The sequence below is a fragment of the Crassostrea angulata genome, chromosome 6, assembly GCF_025612915.1.
Source record: "Crassostrea angulata isolate pt1a10 chromosome 6, ASM2561291v2, whole genome shotgun sequence".
Taxonomy (NCBI): Eukaryota; Metazoa; Mollusca; class Bivalvia; order Ostreida; family Ostreidae; genus Magallana; species Magallana angulata.
In genome coordinates, this window is record NC_069116.1 from 20,700,925 (window position 1) to 20,724,241 (window position 23,317).

Genomic DNA, 23,317 nt, shown 5'->3' on the forward strand with positions numbered 1-23,317 from the left:
TATAGACGATTCTATACAGTAAAAAAAAAATGCTTTTTCTCGTTATTTTGTTAATTGTTTTTTTTTCCGACACTGTTGGATTTTCTCACTCATTCATTGTTATCAATAATAACTTCGAGAAGTTGGAGAGAACTTTACAAGCGTTTAGTCTTCTTTCTTGCATGCACAATTACCACACGTATAAAATTGCTATTTTCCAATGGCTTTGAGTATGAAGCATACTATTCAATACAACTTTGATCTGGTCACGGATCCACAAAGCTAGACAACAGATTATTTATAACTATCTCACTTTCTTCAAATAAACTTAAATGGGGTTTGGCAACCAGATAAAAAACCATCAAAGGGATTATAATCATAAGTGACTTTGTCAACCTATCATTGTCAAAGAGCGTCAGATAATTCGGCCCTTGAGTACTTACTGCACAAGTACGGTCGCAACGAACCGTCCATAGGCCGCCCCACACAACAGAGATGGGACAAACAGACCGCTGGGGACGTGAACTCCATAAGTCCAGCAGGCAAGGAAGAAGAAGAGCAGAAAGAACAGACCGAGAGTTGCCAAGCTGAATTTACCTTCAAAAGATTAAAAAGAATAATCATATCTTCATACAAATGTGTATACATGTCTTGGGTTCTATCTAGATATTTTTCTTTTAAAGTATTTGCTTTTGGGGTTATACAGAGATGGACTATAAACAGATATAAGACATAACCAAATATTTAATTTAATATTGGCTTGACAACTTTGAAATTTTATAAAAAAAAAAAAATATTATTTCAAGGTACACATGTCCCGTGTCACTTCAAATATTACAAGTTTTCAAGTTTTTATTATTAATAAAATTTTTAGATCTCCCATATTCTCAATACAATGAAACACTATCTCTGAGATTTCAGATACCGTTTATCAAATAATCCAGGATAAGTTCCACATGCTTATAAGTAATACCACGATATTAAAAAGATAAACAGAGAACAGTATGTTGATCGATATTTCCAAATCTAAATTGTGAGCAGGATTTAGGTTGCACAAAAGATTGTGACCATAAAATCTCATCTTCCTTATAAAGCACATTCATTTCATCACCAAACACAAACACAAAAGTTACTCTGCTTTTTTAAAACATGGATTGCTTTAAGAATCGCACTTTTGTTGCTTTTCGCATTTCGTGTTTAATAATGATAGCAGTTGCGCTGGTACTTCAAGGGATATCTTTAAGGAAAGATGCAAAATGGGACCAGTACATAACAGGTGCTGTTCCGCCAGACATAAATCACCCCGTTGTGTTTCAGATCAAAGCTTACCAGTCGCTGTGGAAATTGAATGTGCTAGCAGACTACGACACAGACGTCTATGACAATCATGATTACAATGCCTATGTCGATAAATCAAAAAGGAAAACAGGTACCTAGAAAGCACTCTTCAAAATACTTTAAGAGTACCCTTTAATAATGATAGTATAATCGGCCACACCGTATTCTAATTGTGTCATATTTGGTTTCAGATTGGCGAGAAGAATCCCTGCACTTCGAGTTGGCAGGGGTTGGAATCGGGTCAGCATCTTTCGGGGTATTGGCACTGGCCTCTGTCATACCATTCTTTCTAAAACTCAGAAAGTTCCAAATTGGTGCGGTCCTTAGTAGCATGGGGCTATCTTTTATCTCAGGTAAGTTAACGATTTTTACTGAATTTAATCCCAACGAACCTAATTTAACAATCATTTGTTTAGTATTTATTAAAATTTGCGCGATTACAATACCAGCGAAATTACGTCCCCATGAACCAGGAAAATTTTGGCTACTCGCGAATATTGACCCCAACAAATGTTAATGATTGCGAAATGGAATTTTTAAGCAGTTGAAATACTCCAATTGAATTACAAGAGCTCTCCTTATTTTTACTGATGTACGCAGACGACATGGTTATTTTTTCTCAGTCTGCTGCTGACTTACAATCAATGTTGGATACTTTAGAAAATTATACAGAGAAATGGTCGTTAACGGTTAATGTAAACAAAACAAAAATAATGGTTTTCAGAAATGAGGGAATTTTACAACTAGAAGATGTGTAGTTTTATAAGTGTGAACAAATTGAAGTAGTGAACAGTTTTTATTATCTCGGACTTTTGTTGAATTACAGTGGAAAATTTCATGTAACGCAAAAATAATTGTTACTAGACTCTTGTTGCAAAAGCAACAAAAAGGTCTTCCGTTTTGATATAGAAGTATCAATTTAACTGTAAGACATTGCTTCTCTCACATAAATAAAAAATGGATGCGAAAATTATTGTGAATTATAAAAATATCAAAATTGGGTGTACTTCCTGTGACGACCGGAAGTTACGCCGGATAAAACAAAATAGTGTTAACACATGTACATACATAGGTCTATCATCCCACAAAGTTTGGTTGTTCAAGTCGTTACTGTTTTTGAGATCTCGTCGAAATCAGGTTTTTGGTCTCTGGACAGGAAACGGGCAAACGGAAGTGTTCAATGTAAATTGTATTCAATATTTCTTGTATACTTGCCTTTTGTACATTATTTTTCATTTATCTAACTAATATATATCAAAGGAAAACAGTTAAACTGATAGACAGCTCTTTTTTTTTAACTCTTCCGGTATGGACCGGAAGTGACGGAAGACAAAATGAAACCGGTTAAACACATCTTCAATCAAATGTCTATCATCTATGAAAGTTTCGTGTCTTGATCGCTTATAGTTTCTGATATCTCGCGGGTACAAAATGTGTTTTAAAAAAGCTACCTGAGATAATTGAGATATCTCACCGGAAGTAGACATTTTTTGTTGATATTACATCGCAGAGATTTCCTATGAATAGATTTATTCTTATATATTTATTCTATTGACAAAAAAATTGATGCGTAAAAAAAATATTTTTAAGTGCTTCCGGTGACGACCGGAAGTTATGACGAACAAAACAAAAGTGTTTAAACACATCTACAGCTATAGGTCAATCATCCCACAAAGTTTGAATGTTTAAGTCTTTACCGTTTCTTAGATCTCGAGGTGACAAGCTTTTTGTCGCGGGACAGGAAACGGACGACCGGAAGTGAATTTAGAACATTTTTAATTAAAATCCTCTAGATCTTTTTATTTTCTGTCATTCCTGAAAATTTCATAAAAATCCATGAAGACATCTCTGAGAAATTCACGAGAGAAAAAGGGGAAAAAAATAATAATAATAATAACTAGACACGATCTCGTTGCGAGCAACGAGGAGGTCTTCCGTCCGATTTTTAGAACAGGAAATGACCTTGCCTTTTATCATCATCAACGAAACATATCAGGAAATGCAGATGTGATCTAAAAGAGCGATGGACGAAGGATTATACACCTGTAGGATCCTTAATTTTAAGGACCAGTCCCATTTTATTTCATATTAAATAAGAGGTCTTTTGACTTAATAACAGGTCTAATAACCTGTAATAAAAAGAAACCGAAGAAAAAAAGAGGGCCTTCCTTTGTTAACGGAAGACCCTAATAACAATAAGAATAGAAGGGTCTTCCGCTGAAGACGGAAGACCCTAATAATAAAAGACTGTTTTTGTCTAAATCTTAATTGAAGAGTGTTTTTCAACTTGTACTACAGTCCAACAACCCTTTTATGTTGATTATTTTAGTTAGAAAATTAAATAAATAGCAGAGAAAGAAATAGAGAGAAAGAACAAATCTTGGCTCCGGCGAGATTAGAACACACAGCCTTTGCAGGTGTCTCAAAACATGGCTGACGCGAAATAATTCCCGAATTTGTGTTTGAATTTGGGGCGTTTTCGCCCGGGAGAAGAGCTGAGTTTTTGTATGAGATGAAAAACAAAGTGTAAGATGTCTGACTATTTAGGTTTGGTAACAGTGCGAGGTCATTTGAAATATTGACGCGTGTTTTTGTCTGGAGGGGGGTGAAAAGACCCGAGCTTGATTTTCGTCGTAAATAAATCGAAAATAGAATTTTGAGGTGTGGATCTCGGATTCGTGTAACAACTATTAGGGGAAGTCCTAAAACAATGACTGATGCAGTTTACCAATGTATTTCAGTGTTGAGAATTTTTGTTCGTGTCGTTTACTATTATGTTTGACTGTTTTATTTCAGCAGGATTGATAGAATCTTTATAAAAATAGAAAAAACGAAATCAGTAACACGTAAATTTATTCGGTAAAAATTTGATGCAGTAATTTCCACAGTTCTAACATTCATAAGTAGTTCACACGCTATCGTAGATTCAGACTAAACGGAAAAAAAGAAATATACATGCAACAGAAATATTACGCGGCTGCACAGGGGCCAAGTCCATTTCAACATTAATTTCAATGAAACCATAAATAAAGAAAGAGGTCGAACTCTGACCCAGATAGAAAACTACCAGCTCGCTTCAAAATCCTAAAAAATCAATTAATCTTTAAAACACTCGCAACGTGCATGTATTTTTCATAAAAGTAATGTCTGAGATACACTCCTGCCGAATTTTAAGTTGATGGGTCTTACAATAGGGGAGATATACGCATTATTCTCTCGAAGTCGCCAGTTTATTTTTACTCGGACATTTACCGGTCCAGAGCTCACGATGGGATTTTGCCTATGACAACAGCAGTATTGCAACAAGTCGAGAAACATTTGCAATAATCTTTTAAAATCTTACATCAAACGCAATTTATGGATTTACTTTTTACTTTTAAAGTTTTCAGAAATAAAATATATAAAATGCCATAACATTTACATGCTAAACACTACATATGTATGACGAGAGAGAGAGAGAGAGAGAGAGAGAGAGAGAGAGAGAGAGATTAATCAGAAATCGATTTGATCAGAGACATAAATAACATTTACGTCTCTGATTTGATAAAGAAATTTATAATTGTTTTATCTGCTTTTTCATATGAATTATATTTCTTTTTTTTCTCAAGTTTTTCTTTGCCGACAATAACTGCATAATAAAAAAATTCTGGTAAGTCAGCAAATAAAATAACCTACATCATTAGAAATATAGTATGATTATTTATTCCCCATTTTCCCGAATCCAAACGATACCCAAGTGTTATGTCTAAATGACCAATGTTAAGCATTCAGTTGATAATAAAAATCGGTTTTTTTTAATCCCAGACAGTCAATAGATTTGTTATTAAATCATTGAACAGTGAATTTCAAAAAATAACATCCGTAGACAATATCCCGTAACTAGAAAAAAATACGTATTTACTTTTTTGACGTCAAATGTACATTAGCCTCTAGCCTCATTACTCCATGTTACCTGTAGTAGATCTTTGAGAGAGAGAGAGAGAGAGAGAGAGAGAGAGAGAGAGAGAGAGAGAGAGAGAGAGAGAGAGAGAGAGAGAGAGAGATAGAGAGAGAGGAGAGAGAGAGAGAGAGAGAGAGAGAGAGAGATTTTAGTGTTCAGGAATTCAATATAAACGCAACATTTGTCAATAAACGCATGTATACATGCATACATGTACATATCTAAATGTTTGAATAAATACAAAACAACCTTTCTTTTTAAGCCATGTGAAATATTAAAAACGTTGGTGCATTGCTAAATGTTGTGTGTATACAATCATTGAAATGGCGGCATTTCTTTGATGCCGACAAAGCGATCCAGTGAACTCTAATGCGGTTGAACTGCAGGGGTGCTACGGCGGCATGTCTTTGATGCCGGCAATGCGACAATCGTCCGAATTTAGCGAGTAGTTGACAGAAAAGAGCTCTATATTTGTACTGAAAAAAGCCGCTATTATTTTATTTATGAGAAAAAGAAAACGGAAAACATTCAAATCCATCATTATAAAGATAAAATCGTTAAACAAAACACAGTTAAGCAAGAAAAAATAATCGGCACTCGGGGACTGAACCCGGGTCGCCTGGACACAAGTCCACCACTCTAACGACTGAGCTACGCGGACTCTCGCTTCAGAACTTTGGAGCCCAAAATCTCGAGAATGCATGGATCGATTTTAAAACAGATTTCATATTCAGAGGTTTTTAGAGTGTCTCTATCGAATAGTAACATAAAAAAAATTCAAGTTCAAAAAATTGAAAAATTAAGGTTTTTCATTTCCTTCCGCTGACGACCGGAAGTGACGGCGGACGTTCGGATATGCGTAGTACACTGCGGCCGTTCACTCTCTACGATCTCTGAAAATTTGAAAGTTCTATCTTAAATACTTTTGGAGAAAACTTGTGAACAAGCAAAAACATAAAATCTTTAATATCTCGGGACCGGAAGTGACGACCAAAAAAATCCGACGTACTTTTCTTACAAATGTTGTAATAAACAAGATCTGAAAGTTTTATCAAAATCGGCTGAAGTGTTTTAGAGAAAACGTGGGAGAAAAAAAAAATAATAATAACTAGACACGATCTCGTTGCAAGCAACGAGGAGGTCTTCCGTCCGATTTTTAGAAGAGGAAATGACCTTGCCTTTTATCTTCATCAACGAAACATATCAAGAAATGCATATGTGATCTAAAAGAGCGATGGATGAAGGATTATACACCCCGTTGGATTCCTAATTTGAAGGACCAGCCCCATTTTATATCATATTAAATAAGAGATCTTTTGACCTAATAACAGGTCTAATGACCTGTAATAAAAAGAAACCAAAGAAAAAAAAGAGGGTCTTCCTTTGTAAACGGAAGACCCTAATAACAATAAGAATAGAAGGGTGTTCCGCTGAAGACGGAAAACCCTAATAATAAAAAAACTGTTTTTGTCTAAATCTTAATTGAAGAGTGTTTTTCAACTTGTACTACAGTCCAACAACCCTTTTATGTTGAATATTTTAGCTAGAAAAAGAAATAAAAAGGAGAGAAAGTAATAGACAGAAAGAGCAAATCTTGGCTCCGGCGAGATTAGAACACACAACCTTTGCAGGTGTCTCAAAACATGGCTGACGCGAAATAATTCCCGAATTTGTCTTTGAATTTGGGGCGTTTTCGCCCGGAAGAGGAGCTGAGTTTTTGTATGAGATGAAAAACAACGTGTAAGATGTCTGACTATTCAGGTTTGGTAACAGTGCGAGGTCATTTGAAATATTGATGCGTGTTTGTGTCTGGAGGGGGTTGAAAAGATCCGAGCTTAATTTTCGTCTTAAATAAATCGAAAATAGAATTTTGAGGTGTGGATCTCGGATTCGGTTAACAACAATTAGGGGATGTCCTAAAACAATGACTGATGCATTTTACCCATGTAATTCAGTGTTGAGATTTTTTTTCGTGTCGTTTACTATTATGTTTGACTGTTCTATTTCAGCAGGATTGATAAAATCTTTATAAATGTAGAAATAATGAAATCAGTAACACGTAAATTTATTCGGTAAAAATTTGATGACAGTAATTTCCACAGTTCTAACATTCATAAGTAGTTCACACGCTATCGTAGAAACAGACAAAATGGAAAACAAGAAATATACATGTAACAGAAATATAACGCGGCTGCTTACATCCCTTGTACTGTGTAAATTTTAAGTCTCCGTACAGGCTATACTCGCCGTTTGATCTCAGGAATTTCTTCTTAATTGTTCAATCCGCTGCATATTTGGCAGACAATAAGAATGGGGTCCAATGTTTTTTTCAACAGTCATGTCAAGCACGCCAATCGAAACTCAAATGCCCAAAAATTTATAACTCTCTTAAAAATGAACGAATATGTCTGGTCATTAGTACAGTAATATAGAATTGAATTAGGTTGAAAATAAAGGTTCAAGATGAAAGACAGACAGGCAACAGATTTGTATCAGTATATAGACATGCACAAAAAAGGAAAAAGTACACCATCTTTAATAAAAATGACTTTTTAGCGTTGACTTCCAATCAGTAAGAAGACAATCATTAAACAATGAATTTCAAATTATTTGAATCCATAGACATTATCCCGTAACTTGAAATAAACACATGTATAATTTTTGGACGCCAATGTACATGTACATTTAGCCTCTATCCAATTTACTGCATGTTACCTGTACTTTGTTCTTATGTATTTGAGAGAGAGAGAAAGAGAGAGAGAGAGAGAGAGAGAGAGAGAGAGAGAGATTTTCTAGTTTTTTGTAGTGTTTAGGGAATCAGTATATCAGCAACGTATGTCAATAAACGCATGCATACATGCAAGCGTGTATCTATATATGTGAACAAATACTAATCAGTCCTCCTTTTAAAGCCATGTAGAATAACGTTGGTGCATTGCTAAATGTTGTGTGCATACAGTCATTGAGATGGCGGCATTTCTTTGATGCCGGCAAAGCGACCCAGTGAACTCTAATGCGGTCGTACTGCAGGGGTGCTTCGGCGGCATGTCTTTGATGGCGGCGATGCGAACTGCTGACAGAAAAGAGCTCTATATTTGTACTGAAAAAAGCCGCTATTTATTTTTATTTATGATAAAAATAAAACGGAAAACAATAAAAACCATCATTTTAAAGATAAAATCATTAACCAAAACAAAATTAGGGAAGAAATATAATCGGCACTTGGGGACGGAACCCGGGTCGCCTGGGCACAAGTCCACCACTCTAACGACTGAGCTACGCGGACTCTCGCTTCAGAACTTTTGAGCTCAAAATCTCGGGAATGCGTGGATCGATTTAAAAACGAATTTCCTATTCTGAAGTGTTTTAAGTGTCTCTATCGAATAGTAACATAAAAAAAATTAAAGTTAAAAAAATTGAAAAATTAAGGTTTTTCATTTCCTTCCGGTGACGACCGGAAGTGACGGCGGACGTTCGGATATGCGAAGGGCACTGCGGCCGTTCACTCTCTACCATCTCTGAAAATTTAAAGGTTCTATCTAAAATACTTTTTGAGAAAAATCGTGAACAAGCAAAAACGTAAAATCTTTGATATCTCGGTACCGGAAGTGACGACCAAAAAAAGCTCGTGTAATTTTCTTACAAATTTTGTCATGAATAAGCTCTGAAAATTTCATGAAAATTGGCTGAAGCATTTTTGAGAAAACGTGGGAGAAAAAAAAAAGAATAACTAGACACGATCTCGTTGCGAGCAACGAAGAGGTCTTCCGTCTGATTTTTAGAAGAGGAAATGACCTTGCCTTTTATATTCATCAAGGAAATGCAGATGTGATCTAAAAGAGCGATGGATGAAGGATTATACACCCCGTTGGATCCCTAATTTGAAGGACCAACCCACTTTTATTTCATATTAAATAAGAGGTCTTTTGACCTAATAACAGGTCTAATGACCTGTAATAAAAAGAAACGGAAGAAAAAAAAAACTTTGTAAACGGAAGACCCTAATAACAATAAGAATATAAGGGTATTCCGCTGAAGACGGAAGACCCTAAAAATGAAAGACTGTTTTTGTCTAAATCTTAATTGAAGAGTGCTTTTCAACTTGTACTACAGTCCAACAATCCTTTTATGTTGAATATTTTAGTTAAAAAATTAAATAAAAAGGAGAGAAAGAAATAGAGAGAAAGAACAAGTCTTGGCTCCGCCAAGATAAGAACACACAGCCTTTGCAGGTGTCTCAAAACATGGCTGACTGGAAATAATTCCCGAATTTGTCTTTGAATTTGGAGCGTTTCCGCCCGGGAGAGGAGCTGAGTTTTTGTATGAGATAAAAAAAACTACGTGTCAGATGTCTGACTATTCAGGTTTGGTAACAGTGCGATGTCATTTTGTGTCTGGAGGGGGGGGGGGGGGTGAAAAGACCCGAGCTTGATTTGCGTCTTAAATAAATCGAAAATAGAATTTTGAGGTGTGGATCTCGGATTCGGTTAACAACAATTAGGGGAGGTCCTAAAACAATGACTGATGCATTTTACCCATGTATTTCAGTGTTGAGAATTTTTTTTCGTGTCGATTACTATTATGTTTGGCTGTTCTATTTCAGCAGGATTGATAAAATCTTTATAAATGTAGAAATAACGAAATCAGTAACACGTAAATTTATTCGGTAAAAATTTGATGACAATAATTTCCACAGTTCTTACATTCATAAGTAGTCCACACGCTATCGTAGATACAGACTAAACGGAAAACAAGAAATATACATGCAACTGAAATATCACGCGGCTGCTTACATCCCTTGTACTGTGTAAATTTTAAGTCCCCGTACAGGCTATACCCGCCGTTTGATCTCAGGAATTTCGTCTTAATTATTCGATCCGCTGCATATTTGGCAGACAATAAGAATGGGGTCCGAGGTACATTTACACAAAATGTCATTAGGATTGAGTAAGGAGCTCGGGAGTTAGAATTTTTTTCTACAGTACATGTCAAGCACGCCAATCGAAACTCAAATGCCCAAAAATTCATAACTCTCTTAAAAATGAAAGAATAGGTATGGTCATTAGTACAGTAATCTAGAATTGAACTAGGTTGAAAATAAGGGTTCAAGATGAAAGATCCAGTAAAATCAGGCCAGAAAAACCAAATGATTTTGTGAATAGGAAGGGGGGGGGTCGGTGCGTGTACTGTGTAAATTCAATTTCCACGTATAGGCAATAAGCGCCGTTTTATCTCAGGAATTTGTCTTAATTGTTCAATCCGCTGCATATTTAAATAACAGACAATAAAAATGGTTCATTTTCACGAATTTTCATTAGGATTGAGTTAAGGGCTTGGGAGTTAGAATTTTTTTTACAGTACATATCAAACACGACAATTGAAATTCAAATGCCAAAAACTTCTTAACTCTGTTAAATAATAATGAACGATCGCGAATTGGTCTGGTAATTAGTAGTACAGTAATCTAGAATGGTACTTAGTTGAAATTAAAGGCCCAAGATCAAAGATCAAGTAAAATCGGGCCAGAAAAACTAAATGATTTTATGAATTGGGGGGGGGGGGGTTGGTCGGTGACTTCTATATTAAACGTAGAATATTAAATTCTAAATATCACATATTACACAATTTCTAAACAAAATACATATGTTAGAACAATGTATAAGCGCTGTATAAGCCACTGTACCATTGATTTGAAATTTAAAAATCTCAAAATCTTAATTATGATTTTTTCTTTGATATATACTTTTATTACGGGCCGCCGGAAGGCGGTCCGTTATTTGAAACACATTTAAATATTGTTACTGCGTTTCTGCGGGATAGTTGTTTTTTAGTAGAATTAATACTATGCTTATTTTTATGAATTAAAAGTAAATTTGCATGTAGAAATTCAATATGTTTTATGCCTTTTAGAAAATATCACATATTTTTTGTTTTACTCGTAAAAGAAAAGAAGGTCATACTTAGTAGATTAACATATTTGGCGCCTTTTTATCGAGACTATAATCTATTCGGAAAATTTCGGAGTTCTTCATTCTTTTCAAAATGGTATGCGGTACATACTAAAGACCTGAAATACTAAAGACCTGAAAGTCATTCAATTTTATATAAATGATATATTTGAATTTCTATGTGCCGTGTCAAATAAAATGACTTTGCGTGTGTATTTATTATATTTCCATGTAAAATGTGGTAGAAAATATCATTATATCAATTATTTACGCAAGAATATGACAGATATGAAAATTTGAATTGAGTGCAAAATTTGAACTAATCCATTTTCATTTTATTATGAGGTCCCTAGAAATCATATATTAAACTAATGCATTAAGTTTTCATTCAATACAATGCAAAAAAACCCAACCCAAAATGGTTTGAAATATATAATTTCCAAGAGAAATTTCAAATGATGAGTTGAACTTTGTATTAGAGTAATGTACAAATCAATGTGTTCTCCATTACTGCATACTATGGCAATGATCATACACTTGCCGTTAGAAATGCTTACAGTAACGAAATCGATTCTTTATGATAATAGTAAAATGTTAAACTTCAAAACAAGTTGCTTAAAGTATATTAGAATTTACCATAAAAATTAGTATAACCAACTCTTATTTTCTTCTTTGTGGTGTGTTTTTCTGTAAACAACCTATGATTCATACAACAGTTATATTTTTTGCGGCCCATTTGACGCTTGCGTCAATGTGATTTCTTGTTCTAATATATGTATAGCAATAACATTAGGTACATGGAGATGAATGCAACAGGTCAAAACGTTTGAAATGGGCGGGAACAAATTGACGCGGACGTCTGAGAAAACACTGGATTGAAACTGTTGTTATATGAAGCGTATTTTCAATCCACCTCGGCATTTTTAATTTGCTATATAAGTAAATAGAAAAACATTTTATTTCATCGATAATAGTGATTTTATTTCATCAATAGTAATCGGATCCCCATCCGAGAAAGATTATACGCAGGGCAAAGCATATTGTCCGATGACTCGTCAAAAGTCTGAAACCAAGTGAGGGTGATTTTGAAACGGGGTTTATTCCCAGGGGAGAATAATTAATTCAAATTCCGATTTAATAAATTAATACATATATTATACCCATATAAAAATGTTCGCTAGGCTAATTTATACGGATATGCACATTCATTGTTTATCTAGCTATAATGAGAGAGAGAGAGAGAGAGAGAGAGAGAGAGAGAGAGAGAGAGAGAGAGAGAGAGAATTATTGACCCCGCTGCTTAATCACTAATCCCGCTTTTGGGCGAACATGTACATGTTTATAGACTTTTGTAAATAAATAAAAACTTTATAAGACTGATTGTATATGATTATAATCCCAATCCACCCTGCCGTAATGATTTTTATAAATCAAAAGTGAATAATCAGACTCTTTGTTTCAACAGTGTATTTCAATGATCAGTGTTTACATCTGATAATACATAGGCCCAAACACAGATACAAGGGTGGTCAGTTTTCACACCGTATCGCAGTCACCCGGTTGTCAGGGTGAGTGTGAGAGAGAGAGAGAGAGAGAGAGAGAGAGAGAGATTTCATAGTGTTTTATAGTGTTCAGGAAATCAATATATAAGCAGCATATGTCAATAAACGCATGTATACATGCATGCGTGTATCTATATAATTATGTGAATAAATACTAATCAGTCCTCCTTTAAAAGCCATGTAGAATATCGTTGGTGCAATGCTAAATGTTCTGTGCATACAATCATGGAGATTGCGGCATTTCTTTGATGCCAGAAAAGCGACCCAGTGAACTCTAATTCGGTCGTACTGCAGGGGCGCTTCGGCGGCATGACTTTGATGCCGGCGATGCGACGAGCGTCTGAATTAAGCAAACTGCTGACAGAAACGACCTCTATATTTGTACTAAAAAAGCTGTTATTAATTTTATTTATGATAAAAATAAAACGGAAAACAATAAAAACCATCATTTTAAAGGTAAAATTGTTAAACAAAACAAAATTAGGGAAGAAAAAATAATCGGCACCCGGGGATGGAACCCGGGTCGCCTGGGCACAAGTCCAACACTCTAACGACTGAGCTACGCGGACTCTCGCTTCAGAACTTTTGAACTCAAAATCTCGGGAATGCCTGGATCGATTTTAACACAAATTTCGTATTCTGAAGTGTTTTAAGCGTCTCTATCGAATAAAAACATAAATAAAATTCAAATCTAAAAATTTGAAAAATTAAGGTTTTTCATTTCCTTCCGGTGACGACCGGAAGTGACGGCGGACGTTCGGATATGCGAAGGGCACTGCGGCCGTTCACTCTCTACCTTCTCTGAAAATTTGAAGGTTCTATCGTAAATACTTTTTGAGAAAAATCGTGAACAAGCAAAAACGTAAAATCTTTAATATCTCGGTACCGGAAGTGACGACAAAAAAAAGCCCGTGTACTTTTCTTACAAATTTTGTCATGAATAAGATCTGAAAGTTTCAAGAAAATTGGCTGAAGCATTTTTGAGAAAACGTGACAGAAAAAAAAAAACAATAAAAATAATAGTGAAAAAGAAACAAAGCAATAACAAGAAGGTCTTCCGTTGGAAACGGAAGACCTTAATAATAATAATAGAGGAAAAGAATCAAAGCAATAACAATAAGGTCTTCCGTTGGAAACGGAAGACCTTAATAATAAAAAGAAACATTACAATCACTATAAGGTCTTCCGTTGGAAACGGAAGACCTTAACTAGATACGATCTCGTTACGAGTAACGAGTAGGTCTTCCGTTCAATTTTTTAAACCATTCGATTAAAATATCAATGAAATTTCAGAATTATCCCTCAACCACTTCCTTTTAGATAATGTATACGATTGTCAATATCCTTTAAAATGCTTAACAAAGAGTTTTGCTTTTTAACATACAGCACATTAAAGATTTAAAATTTTAGTCCCCTAAAATCTCTAAATACGTCATCAATTGGTTTGGAAATAAGTTTTACAAACTAATATTGCTGCGATCAACAACTTTGCATCTATAATGCATTACAAAATCTTGATCATTTTTAACGTATGAGTAATAGAGTTTAGGAGTCTATAGGCCCCTAATTTAAGGGGCCAGCCCCTTTTTCTTGATTTTATACGAAAGGTCTCATGAATACTAACATTTTTTGTTCTTACATCCATCTAAAATTGTTGATCACTTTTGAGATACAAATGATTGAATATTTTAGGGGCCAGCCCTCTAGATCCTTAATTGGGACAGAAATTCGTGTTTTGATAAGTAGAATCAATTTAAATCATTTAATCAAATATTTTCTCTTCTTTGATGTCTAACAAAAAATGTATACTTCTCTAGTTATTTTTCGTCAAAGTTTAAGTACTTTGGCCCCTAAAAATCCCTAATTACGTAATAAATGGGCGTGGCAATGATTTTTTTCAAATAGATATTGGTACGATCAACAACTTTGCTTCTATAATGCATTACAAAATCTTTATCGTTTTTAAGTTATTTGTAATAGAGTTTACGAGTGTCTTGGCCCCTAATTTAAGAGGCCAGCCCCTTTTTCTTGATTTTGTTGATAAGAACGTTTAATTATCTACTACTTTTGTTATAGATGTCTTAACAAAATAACAACTGATAAAAAGATACAGATCAAAACGTATGAAAATTTTGAATGAAAATTCGTACTCAATTTTCGAGCCCAGGCGAGCTCCAAGAAATGACGCCACTGGCGTAAAACAACATAATAGTGCACAACTTCAAACTATAGACTACCTATCCTGAAAATTTCATAGTCATATCTCTGATAGTTTCTGAGATCAGCTCTGCACAAAAAAGGTCGTGAAAATGTGCAAAATGGCCGATAAATCGGTACCGGAAGTGACGACAGAAAAATTCTCAAAAACGTATGAAGTTTACATCAAGTTCCATCTTCTGTGAAAAAATGATTGAAATCGGTCGAATAGTTTTCGAGAAATCGCGTGCACAAAATTTGTGGAAAAAAATAATAACTAGATACGACCTCGTTACGAGTAACGAGTAGGTCTTCCGTCCGATTTTTTTTTTTTTTTAGTTTAAATGATACCATGAAATATCGATACATTTTCAAAATTACCCCCCCCCCAAAAAAAAAAAACTTGAAGATAAAGAATTAAAAACCCTAATTACGTCAAACATGGGCCTGACGATGACTTTTTTTAACCGATAATGTAGAGATCAACAACTTTGATTTTATAATGCATAACAAAATATTTATCGTTTTCAAGTTATTCGTAATGGACTTTACGAGTCTCTTTGTCCTTAATTAAAGGGGCCAGCCCCTTTTTCTTGATTTTATTGGATAGAACTTTTGATTCTCTACTACTTTTGTTCTATATGTCTTAACAAAATATCAACTGATAAAAAGATACTGATCAAAACATATGAACATTTTGATTCGAAATATGTACCCCATTTTCGTGCCTAAGCGAGCTCCAAGGAATAGCGTCACTGGCGCAAACCAACTAAATGGTGCACAACTTCAAACCATGCTCTACCTATCCTGAAAATTTCAAAGTCATATCTCTTATAGTTTCTGAGATCAGCTCTGCACAAAATTGGTCGTAAAAAATTACAAAATCGACCGTAAATCCGGACCGGAAGTGACGACGACAAAAAATTCAAAAACATATAAAATTCAGATAATGTCCCATCATCTGTGAAAAAATTGTTGAGATCGGTTGGGTAGTTTTCGAGAAATCGCGTGCACAAAATTTGGAGAAAAAAAATAATAAACAGTACGAAAACAATAAGGTCTTCCGTTGGAAACGGAAGACCTTAATAATAAGAAATCGTACGAAAACTATAAGGTCTTCCGTTGGAAACGGAAGACCTTAATTACAATGTATGAAGGCGCTTTTTGCACTGAAAAGGAAATGTTGTAATATGAGTCTAAATTTTGAGTACGCTTTTGTCCCTTTTTGACACTTATGTAGGAAGCATTGCTTACTACGGTTGTGAAGTCTGGGGCTTTCATTCTGCCCCCAAAAAATTCATCTTAATTATTGTAAAAACATACTTATTGTTAAAAGGGGCACATCTAATGCAGTTATTTATTGTGCATTGGGCAGAATGCCTCTGCAATGTATAAAAAAAACCGTATTTTATGATACTGGATGAAACTTTTATCATCAAAAAATTGCATTTTGAATTCATGTTATGTTAATATGTATAATGAAACTTTAGGTAAAAACAAATGTAAAAACTGGGCTGCAGAGATTAAGAACATGTTAACAAGTATTGGGCTAATGAACTTATGGGAAAATCAATTTTTGGAAAAGCCAGAAATTATTTTAACAATCGGCAAGCAACGTATTTTTGATAATTTTAAACAGTCCCTACTAGCTGACATAAATCCCTCTTCCAAATGTACAATCTATAAATATTTAGTTGATCATTGTACCTTGCAGTCATATCTATCAAAAAGGATTCCTTTACAATATAAGAAACTTATATGTAAATTAAGATTGTCATCTCATTGTCTTTCCGTCGAAACGGGTAGATATAACAATGTTCCATTTCAAAGACGTTTATGTTCTTTATGTACTTTAGATATAGAAGATGAATATCATTTTATATTGAAATGTCCCTAATCATGTATCTTAAGAGAAAAATTCCTTAAAAAGTTTATTATATTAGACCCTCTGTCTTTAAATTAATTCTATTATTGTCAACACAAAATTTAAAGGATTTGTGCAATTTAGATAAATGTATTAAGAATGCTTTTATGATAAAAAAAAAATTCACGTATAAACTTGCCTTTCCAAGTGACCAGTATATGTATTGTAACATGTGTATATTAATTGTATATAAATATATGAGCTGTGCAGCTGTTGACCAATAAACAATACAATACAAATAAAAATGATTCTAAAGTAATTACTGAGGTAGTCTATTGATTAACAAAATATTTACTTCGATAAACGATTGATTGGCTTTTCATTTACCGAGGCTTGCAAACACCGAGTAAAGCATGGCTAGTTTTTTAATAAGGCAATCATTTGATTGCCTTGTAATTTTCTAAATCAAACAAATAAATTTTACATTTATTTACTGAGGTGAACAATGTATTAATTCACATTTTATTTACTGAGGTAAACTATTAATTAATAAGTTATTTACTAAGGTTAACTATGAATTGACTCGTCATTTACTGAATGTGACAATTAATTGACAGGTTAATAGTGTGGTAATCTATCGGTTGGCTAATTATTTGTTAAGGTAAACGATTGACTAGTTAATTGCTGAGATAAACGATTGACTAGTTATTTGCTGAGGTAAACGATTGACTAGTTATTTGCTGAGGTAAATTGACTAGTTATTTGCTGAGGTAAGCGATTGACTAGTTATTTGCTGAGGTAAACGATTGACTAGTTATTTACAGAGGCAAATCATTGTTTGACAAGCAATTTACATAGGTTACCTATAATTGATTGAATAGTTATTTACTTTGGTAGATTGTTAATTGAACGAGTCATTTAATGAGATTAATTACTGACTGACCAGCTTTTTACTTATGTAATCTAATGATTGACTAGTTATAACTGTAATAAGCAAAGAATGACAAGCTTTAATTTGAGTAATTAATTGATTCACTAATTATTTTATAAAGTAAGCAATTGATTAGTTATTTACTACAGGAAACAATTGAATGAAGAGTCAGATATCAAATTAGGTAAAAATTTGATTGACTGGTTATGTAGTGAGGTAAATAATTGATTCACTAGTTATTTGTTAAGGTTTTCTCTTATTCATGATTTTAAAAAAATTAATTATCCACAAAACTTAATTGGAGTAGGCTGCATTATATAAGGGACAAGAATCACAAGATAAGTAAAATATAAATAATCAATGACCAATGTAAGCAAACTAAGCAAGTATTTTAAGTGCAACTTTGTTGTTTAGCGTTAATTATAATAAATAATTGTAAACAATTTCAAATAAAATATCTTAATACAGCGTTATGGCTATAGAGGGTCCGAGACATGACTGTGAAAAGTCGCTTAGGATTTAACCATTTACATCATTTGTACACGTACATATTTTATAATAGAACTGGAAGCTGTGAAATTTGACGAGTTCATGTTTTTGAATCTTATAACTTTACAAAAAATTTCTGTACAAAATGAAATAAGGAAATATTTTCATTACAGGAAATATCATTATCTCCAGTGTCAAATATAGAGTTATTGGTTTTTTGTATTTCTAAGTTAGATATCCAATAAAATAGAGCATTCCGTTTATTCAGCAGAACTAGAACATTCAAAGAATTTTTTTTAATGAATTTTCAGTACGGAAAAATGTTGTCACAAATAGAATAATCTGAATAAAAATTGTTATGAATGCCAGCATTTAGACTGCTGACACTTTTTCCTGGCAACAGATACAATTTTCCTGCGTCCATGAATTTTAGTGATATATTGACTACAATTACAGACTGTTACAATATTTATTCAATATTTAATTTATGAAGTTTTAATTTTCGAAATGAATTTTTGTCTCATACATGTGTGCCTGACTTCTATTCATTATGCTTTCCGTCCAACCAAACCCCAAGTTTTCATGATCTTATCGATATTTTCTGGCCTTCTTATATTGAATATTCCCCTAAGGAATAGTCAGTGCCACTTTCAGTTGCAACATAAAGAAAATATTGGATGGTTTTTCAGTTAACATATATGTAATATCGCTCAATATACTCATTGGTAAACCATCTTTTATAAAACGAATGTATGTTTCTATTATATTATTAAATTATTCTTTGATTACACTATGCAATACTAAAACAGTACTTAATGATTACTGTGACGTTATCAGGTTTTGAACGACCGTTAGCTGTAGGTGAGCATAGAGAAAAGACGTGCGGTAATTCAAATTGTCTGCATACCTGTTTCACCTGAAAATCGTTATTAAACAGATTCCATGATAGACATCATGCGTGAATCTAAAATGTTTTGGAGGGGGTTGTTCCTAGGGAAATCTAAGTTTGCCGGCTGAGGGGAGGGCGGGGTCCGATGCACATTTTCTAAAATTTTACATTGTAAACATAAAAAATTGATTTTTCTAGGGGTAAGGGGTTCTGGACAAACCTGAAAACCACCTAAATCCACGCATGGATATATGTATGATACAAGAAAAGTATAACATTATAGTTATTTTTTATTCCAGCTGTTTTGATAATGAAAGGAATCGCACAATACAGCGATAATTATCAATCAGTCATCAACCCCTACGCCAAGACCTGGAAATGGTTCTTCCATTTGACTGACGACACTTTAGCCATGGATTTCTACTTTGCTTTCGGAGCAGCCATATTTCATTTCTTTGCAGCCGTCTCACTGATCATACATGCCATTGTATATATAAGATCCGACGACAGCAAGAACAAAACAACTGTAGAAAGTATCTGTATGTAATGTGAGGAAACTAACCTTCTTCACCTGTACATGTATTTATTAAACTGTTTCACTGTGTTTGATTGAAGTATATATATATATATATATATATATATATATATATATATATATATATATATATATATATATATATATATATATGTTAACCAAATGTATGTCCATGCAACTGTTCTTATGGAAGGTAATGTATATGATAGAAAACCGTTGATGAAATGTTACCTTCTTGATGAAAGAGTTGTTTTATAGCCTCTTCTTGAGAATTAAAGAATAGTGTGGCCATGTCGTTGTAATGGTTCTCTGGACAGAAGTAGGTTCGTACAGATTCGTCAACCAACGGAATACTTCCATTGCTCTGTGTTATCAAAAACATGTAGCAATAATTCTATACGTATTTCATATAAATCAAAAATTCAAATACATGTATACGCAAAACCAGTGCTTTATAAAGCAATTTTATGATATACAAAATAGACTAGACGAAACGTAAAAAGAAAGTATTTACATGACACTGTACTAGAAATGAGTGATAAGGAGGAAACGATAGATGTTCTTTGCAAATTAAATTATCTGAGAGAGAGAGAGAGAGAGAGAGAAACCTGGTTGGATGCCATGCTCCGACATTCTCCCAGCAGCATTGCAGCCGAAAATGATACAGTGGTAGTGACAGCAGCAACCAGAACGGCTTCCAAGACTCTACCGGAAAGACAACCACTCCCAAACTTCTAAACTTTGTACAGCAATTAGCTGCAGGTCTGTAGCTCCCGGTCTGAAAAAATTCGTCCATCCGAATTTTTCTTTTAGGTCGGGAGCTACATGCAGCTATACAGCAATTTATTTTTTATTTATGGAGGCTAATCGGTCAATATTATCTTAAAATTAACTGAATTGAATCACTCATTACAATTAACATTTTGACACAGTAAAAATAATTTGTTTTTTGTCAAATTATAAACAAGCTAGACGGCATATGTACAGCTGTATGGTAAAAGTTAGAATACCTGATGGCTTTGTGCTTCTTTTGCACGTGTTTCATTCTGTGTTTGGTCAGAAGTAGATTGACGGTGTTAAACAAAGCGCCGAACACTCCGCCTAACAGACCCATAAAGATAAACACTATTAGATCCAAGGCGTTCCAAAGATGACATCCAATCCCGCTTTCATTGGCGCACTGAAATAATGTTTAAAGTTTTGACCATCTTCTTTTCATGAAATAGCACATGGACGTATGGTGCATATTGCGACTAGAAGTATCCTGTATTACACTGTCCAAAGTACTTATGGTAAATCCAGTTCATTGTAACAATACGGGTATATTAAGATGTAAATGCTATACAAAGTTAACTAAAAATCTTATTGATTACTACATTTTTCTGCAACTCTGCAACTGTTTAATGTTACGTTCTATGAAGTACCTTGAATACTCCAAAATTGATGAGTCCTGGTAGATAAAAGTACCCCCAATTCGCTGTGTTTATTCCCGAGAGGAAAAAGTTCAAACTGTAAGTTGCTGCCATTGAGCAGAAAAACTACAATGTACAATGTGTAAACTACTTATTTCAATACGCATTTTTGATATTGCTCGGGATCATGATCATAATAGAGAGAGAGAGAGGAGAGAGAGAGAGAGAGAGAGAGAGAGAGCGCAAAAGATTTCTTACAGAACGCCAAGTCAATTTTTGATTCCAAAAAGAACAACCCTCTTCCAGACTGAAGAGGACCCCTCCTATCGGCGCCCCAAAGGCAGCTGCAATTACAAACAGTCATACAGTAACAGATGCTTACCATCATATATTATAATACATATAATATCATTAAAGAACAAAGTCCTTAACTATGATAAAAAAAAATAAAGGTAACAAGAATTGAACGTTAATAATAGGCTCTTGATATAATATGCATGGAGTTTTTAGAGTTTGAAATACTTTTTGTAGGTCAAATAATACGCATGAATATAAATTTATCTTTCCTAAATTGATCGCGACTGTTTTATTGCCATCATATTTCATAATCTCCTTTTTTAATAACCGCCTGTTTATCCCGCCGACGCACTACATTCCAACAGTCTATAAATTACTTAGTCTCTCGATGTCAAGAAATTCAATTTAAAGGGTGTTTTATTGTAGTGTCCGGTAGTAAATTTCGGAAATGAGGAAAATACAAAACTGTCTTGAATTGGAAAATCGTAATATGAGCGCTTGCAGAACTAATATCTAATGAAGTCTTGATGGTGGCGTAATCTAATTACCTGCGACACCTGCCGCGGCTCCACTTGACACAAAGTCTCTCTTGTCTCTAAATCAAAGAAAATATTGGAAAAGGTATTCATTAGGAAAACAATCTCTCTCTCTCTCTCTCTCTCTCTCTCTCTCTCTCTCTCTCTCTCTCTCTCTCTCTCTCTCTCTCTCTCTCTCTCTCTCTCTCTCGTCTAGATTACAGTGTTGTTTGCGTGTGGTCGTTACAAATCATAACTTACTTGGGATTACTTACCTATCTGATCTGAAAAAGCCGTACTTCTTGATATTGATCTTCTTGAAAGCAATACTTTGAAACTGTTTTAATAGAAGAATTGAACATAAACCGATAAAACTAGACACAAAAAATAAGTTAGGGTATGAATCATTTACGATATGCAATTTTTCCCAGGAAGCTATATTAACAGCCAACTATTTGGGTTTTTTCTTTCTATATTCCCCAAAAATGATCAGTAAAAATAATTAACAGAAGTTTAAAGTAAATTTTGATATATTTTCAATTCTTTACTATTGGTCTCAAAACAGTGATGGAACTTGTTTATAAATATACTTGAGGGAAGCCTGCTCCAATGATGGCACCGCTGTGAATCATGGGTCCCTCTTTTCCAACGAATAACCCTGAAAATAAACCAATCCTTGTTATAATGTAATATTTAGAGTGTCAATTGATCACAAAGATTGAGTTATTTGATATTGCCTTTTTTTCCTTCTCATTTTTTAGTCAGTTTTGTACAAGATTTATTTGTGTCTGAATGATAATTAAATTAACATTGAGCGCCCAATTTGCTTAGTTCATATGTAATCATCGAAGAGACTTTGGTAAGATAGAGACTTTGGTAGCACCGTTCCGGACGTTAGACATTTGCTTGCAAAGTACATATGCCCAAGGTGTCGTACATGTACTTGTTCACGCTCACTTTGTCTTACCCCCGGCTACGCTGAAGAGCACCCCGACAGCTTTTGAGACGAGTGTCATTAGGCGACCCACTCGAGGAATTTTTACCCCATTAAGGTAACATTTGATCTCCGGAATTCCAGAACCTCCTGCTACGGGCTATGAATATAAATCATATTGAAAAACTTTATTTTTTTTTCAATATATAGATGGTCTAGAAATTCTACTCTACGTGATGCAAAAAACTCCACTTTTTAACTACATTGTATTAATTGTTTTGCAATTGATGATGATTCCGTTGATTGGACTTTTGGGGTTTTTTGTCTTACCTCTGTGACAACAAGACATGATGCTATGACAACGAAGCCGACATTGAACAGCAGTAAAATCAACAGCGACAGGACAAGACAGCCATCTTTAGAACACATGGATATAGCTGAGGGATTGGTGTAAGGGTGTTAATCATTAATCAAACTAGTTTTTTCTA

General features: G+C 34.2%; 2 protein-coding genes across 3 annotated transcripts in view; one reads left to right on the forward strand and one right to left on the reverse strand.

The window, feature by feature from the left end:
• The window catches only part of LOC128187380 (H(+)/Cl(-) exchange transporter 6-like), a 41,796-nt gene that overhangs the window by 17,045 nt on the left and 1,434 nt on the right, over positions 1–23,317 (reverse strand). For both annotated transcript variants that reach the window (XM_052857813.1, XM_052857814.1), the window contains 11 exons: positions 23,160–23,266; positions 22,863–22,989; positions 22,486–22,553; positions 22,171–22,232; positions 21,929–21,975; positions 21,342–21,427; positions 21,096–21,209; positions 20,682–20,851; positions 20,280–20,376; positions 19,903–20,035; positions 423–576 (listed from right to left, as the gene is read on the reverse strand). In XM_052857813.1, coding sequence (XP_052713773.1) covers positions 423–576; positions 19,903–20,035; positions 20,280–20,376; positions 20,682–20,851; positions 21,096–21,209; positions 21,342–21,427; positions 21,929–21,975; positions 22,171–22,232; positions 22,486–22,553; positions 22,863–22,989; positions 23,160–23,266 — 1,165 coding nt within the window. The remainder of the gene's footprint in view (positions 1–422; positions 577–19,902; positions 20,036–20,279; positions 20,377–20,681; positions 20,852–21,095; positions 21,210–21,341; positions 21,428–21,928; positions 21,976–22,170; positions 22,233–22,485; positions 22,554–22,862; positions 22,990–23,159; positions 23,267–23,317) is intronic.
• Positions 1,064–19,762, forward strand: LOC128187383 (uncharacterized). Its single transcript, XM_052857816.1, has 3 exons — positions 1,064–1,408; positions 1,509–1,670; positions 19,436–19,762. The coding sequence occupies exons 1-3, from the start codon at positions 1,129–1,131 to the stop codon at positions 19,681–19,683; spliced, it is 690 nt and encodes a 229-aa protein (XP_052713776.1). The 5' UTR covers positions 1,064–1,128; the 3' UTR covers positions 19,684–19,762.

What these genes read in the sequence shown, in the direction of transcription:
- LOC128187383 (XM_052857816.1), top strand. Translation starts at nt 1,129, where the DNA reads ATGGATTGCTTTAAGAATCGCACTTTTGTTGCTTTTCGCATTTCGTGT. An exon ending in TAAATCAAAAAGGAAAACAG is followed by an intron (nt 1,409 to 1,508) that starts GTACCTAGAAAG and finishes ATTTGGTTTCAG; the next exon opens with ATTGGCGAGAAGAATCCCTG. An exon ending in GGGGCTATCTTTTATCTCAG is followed by an intron (nt 1,671 to 19,435) that starts GTAAGTTAACGA and finishes TTTTTATTCCAG; the next exon opens with CTGTTTTGATAATGAAAGGA.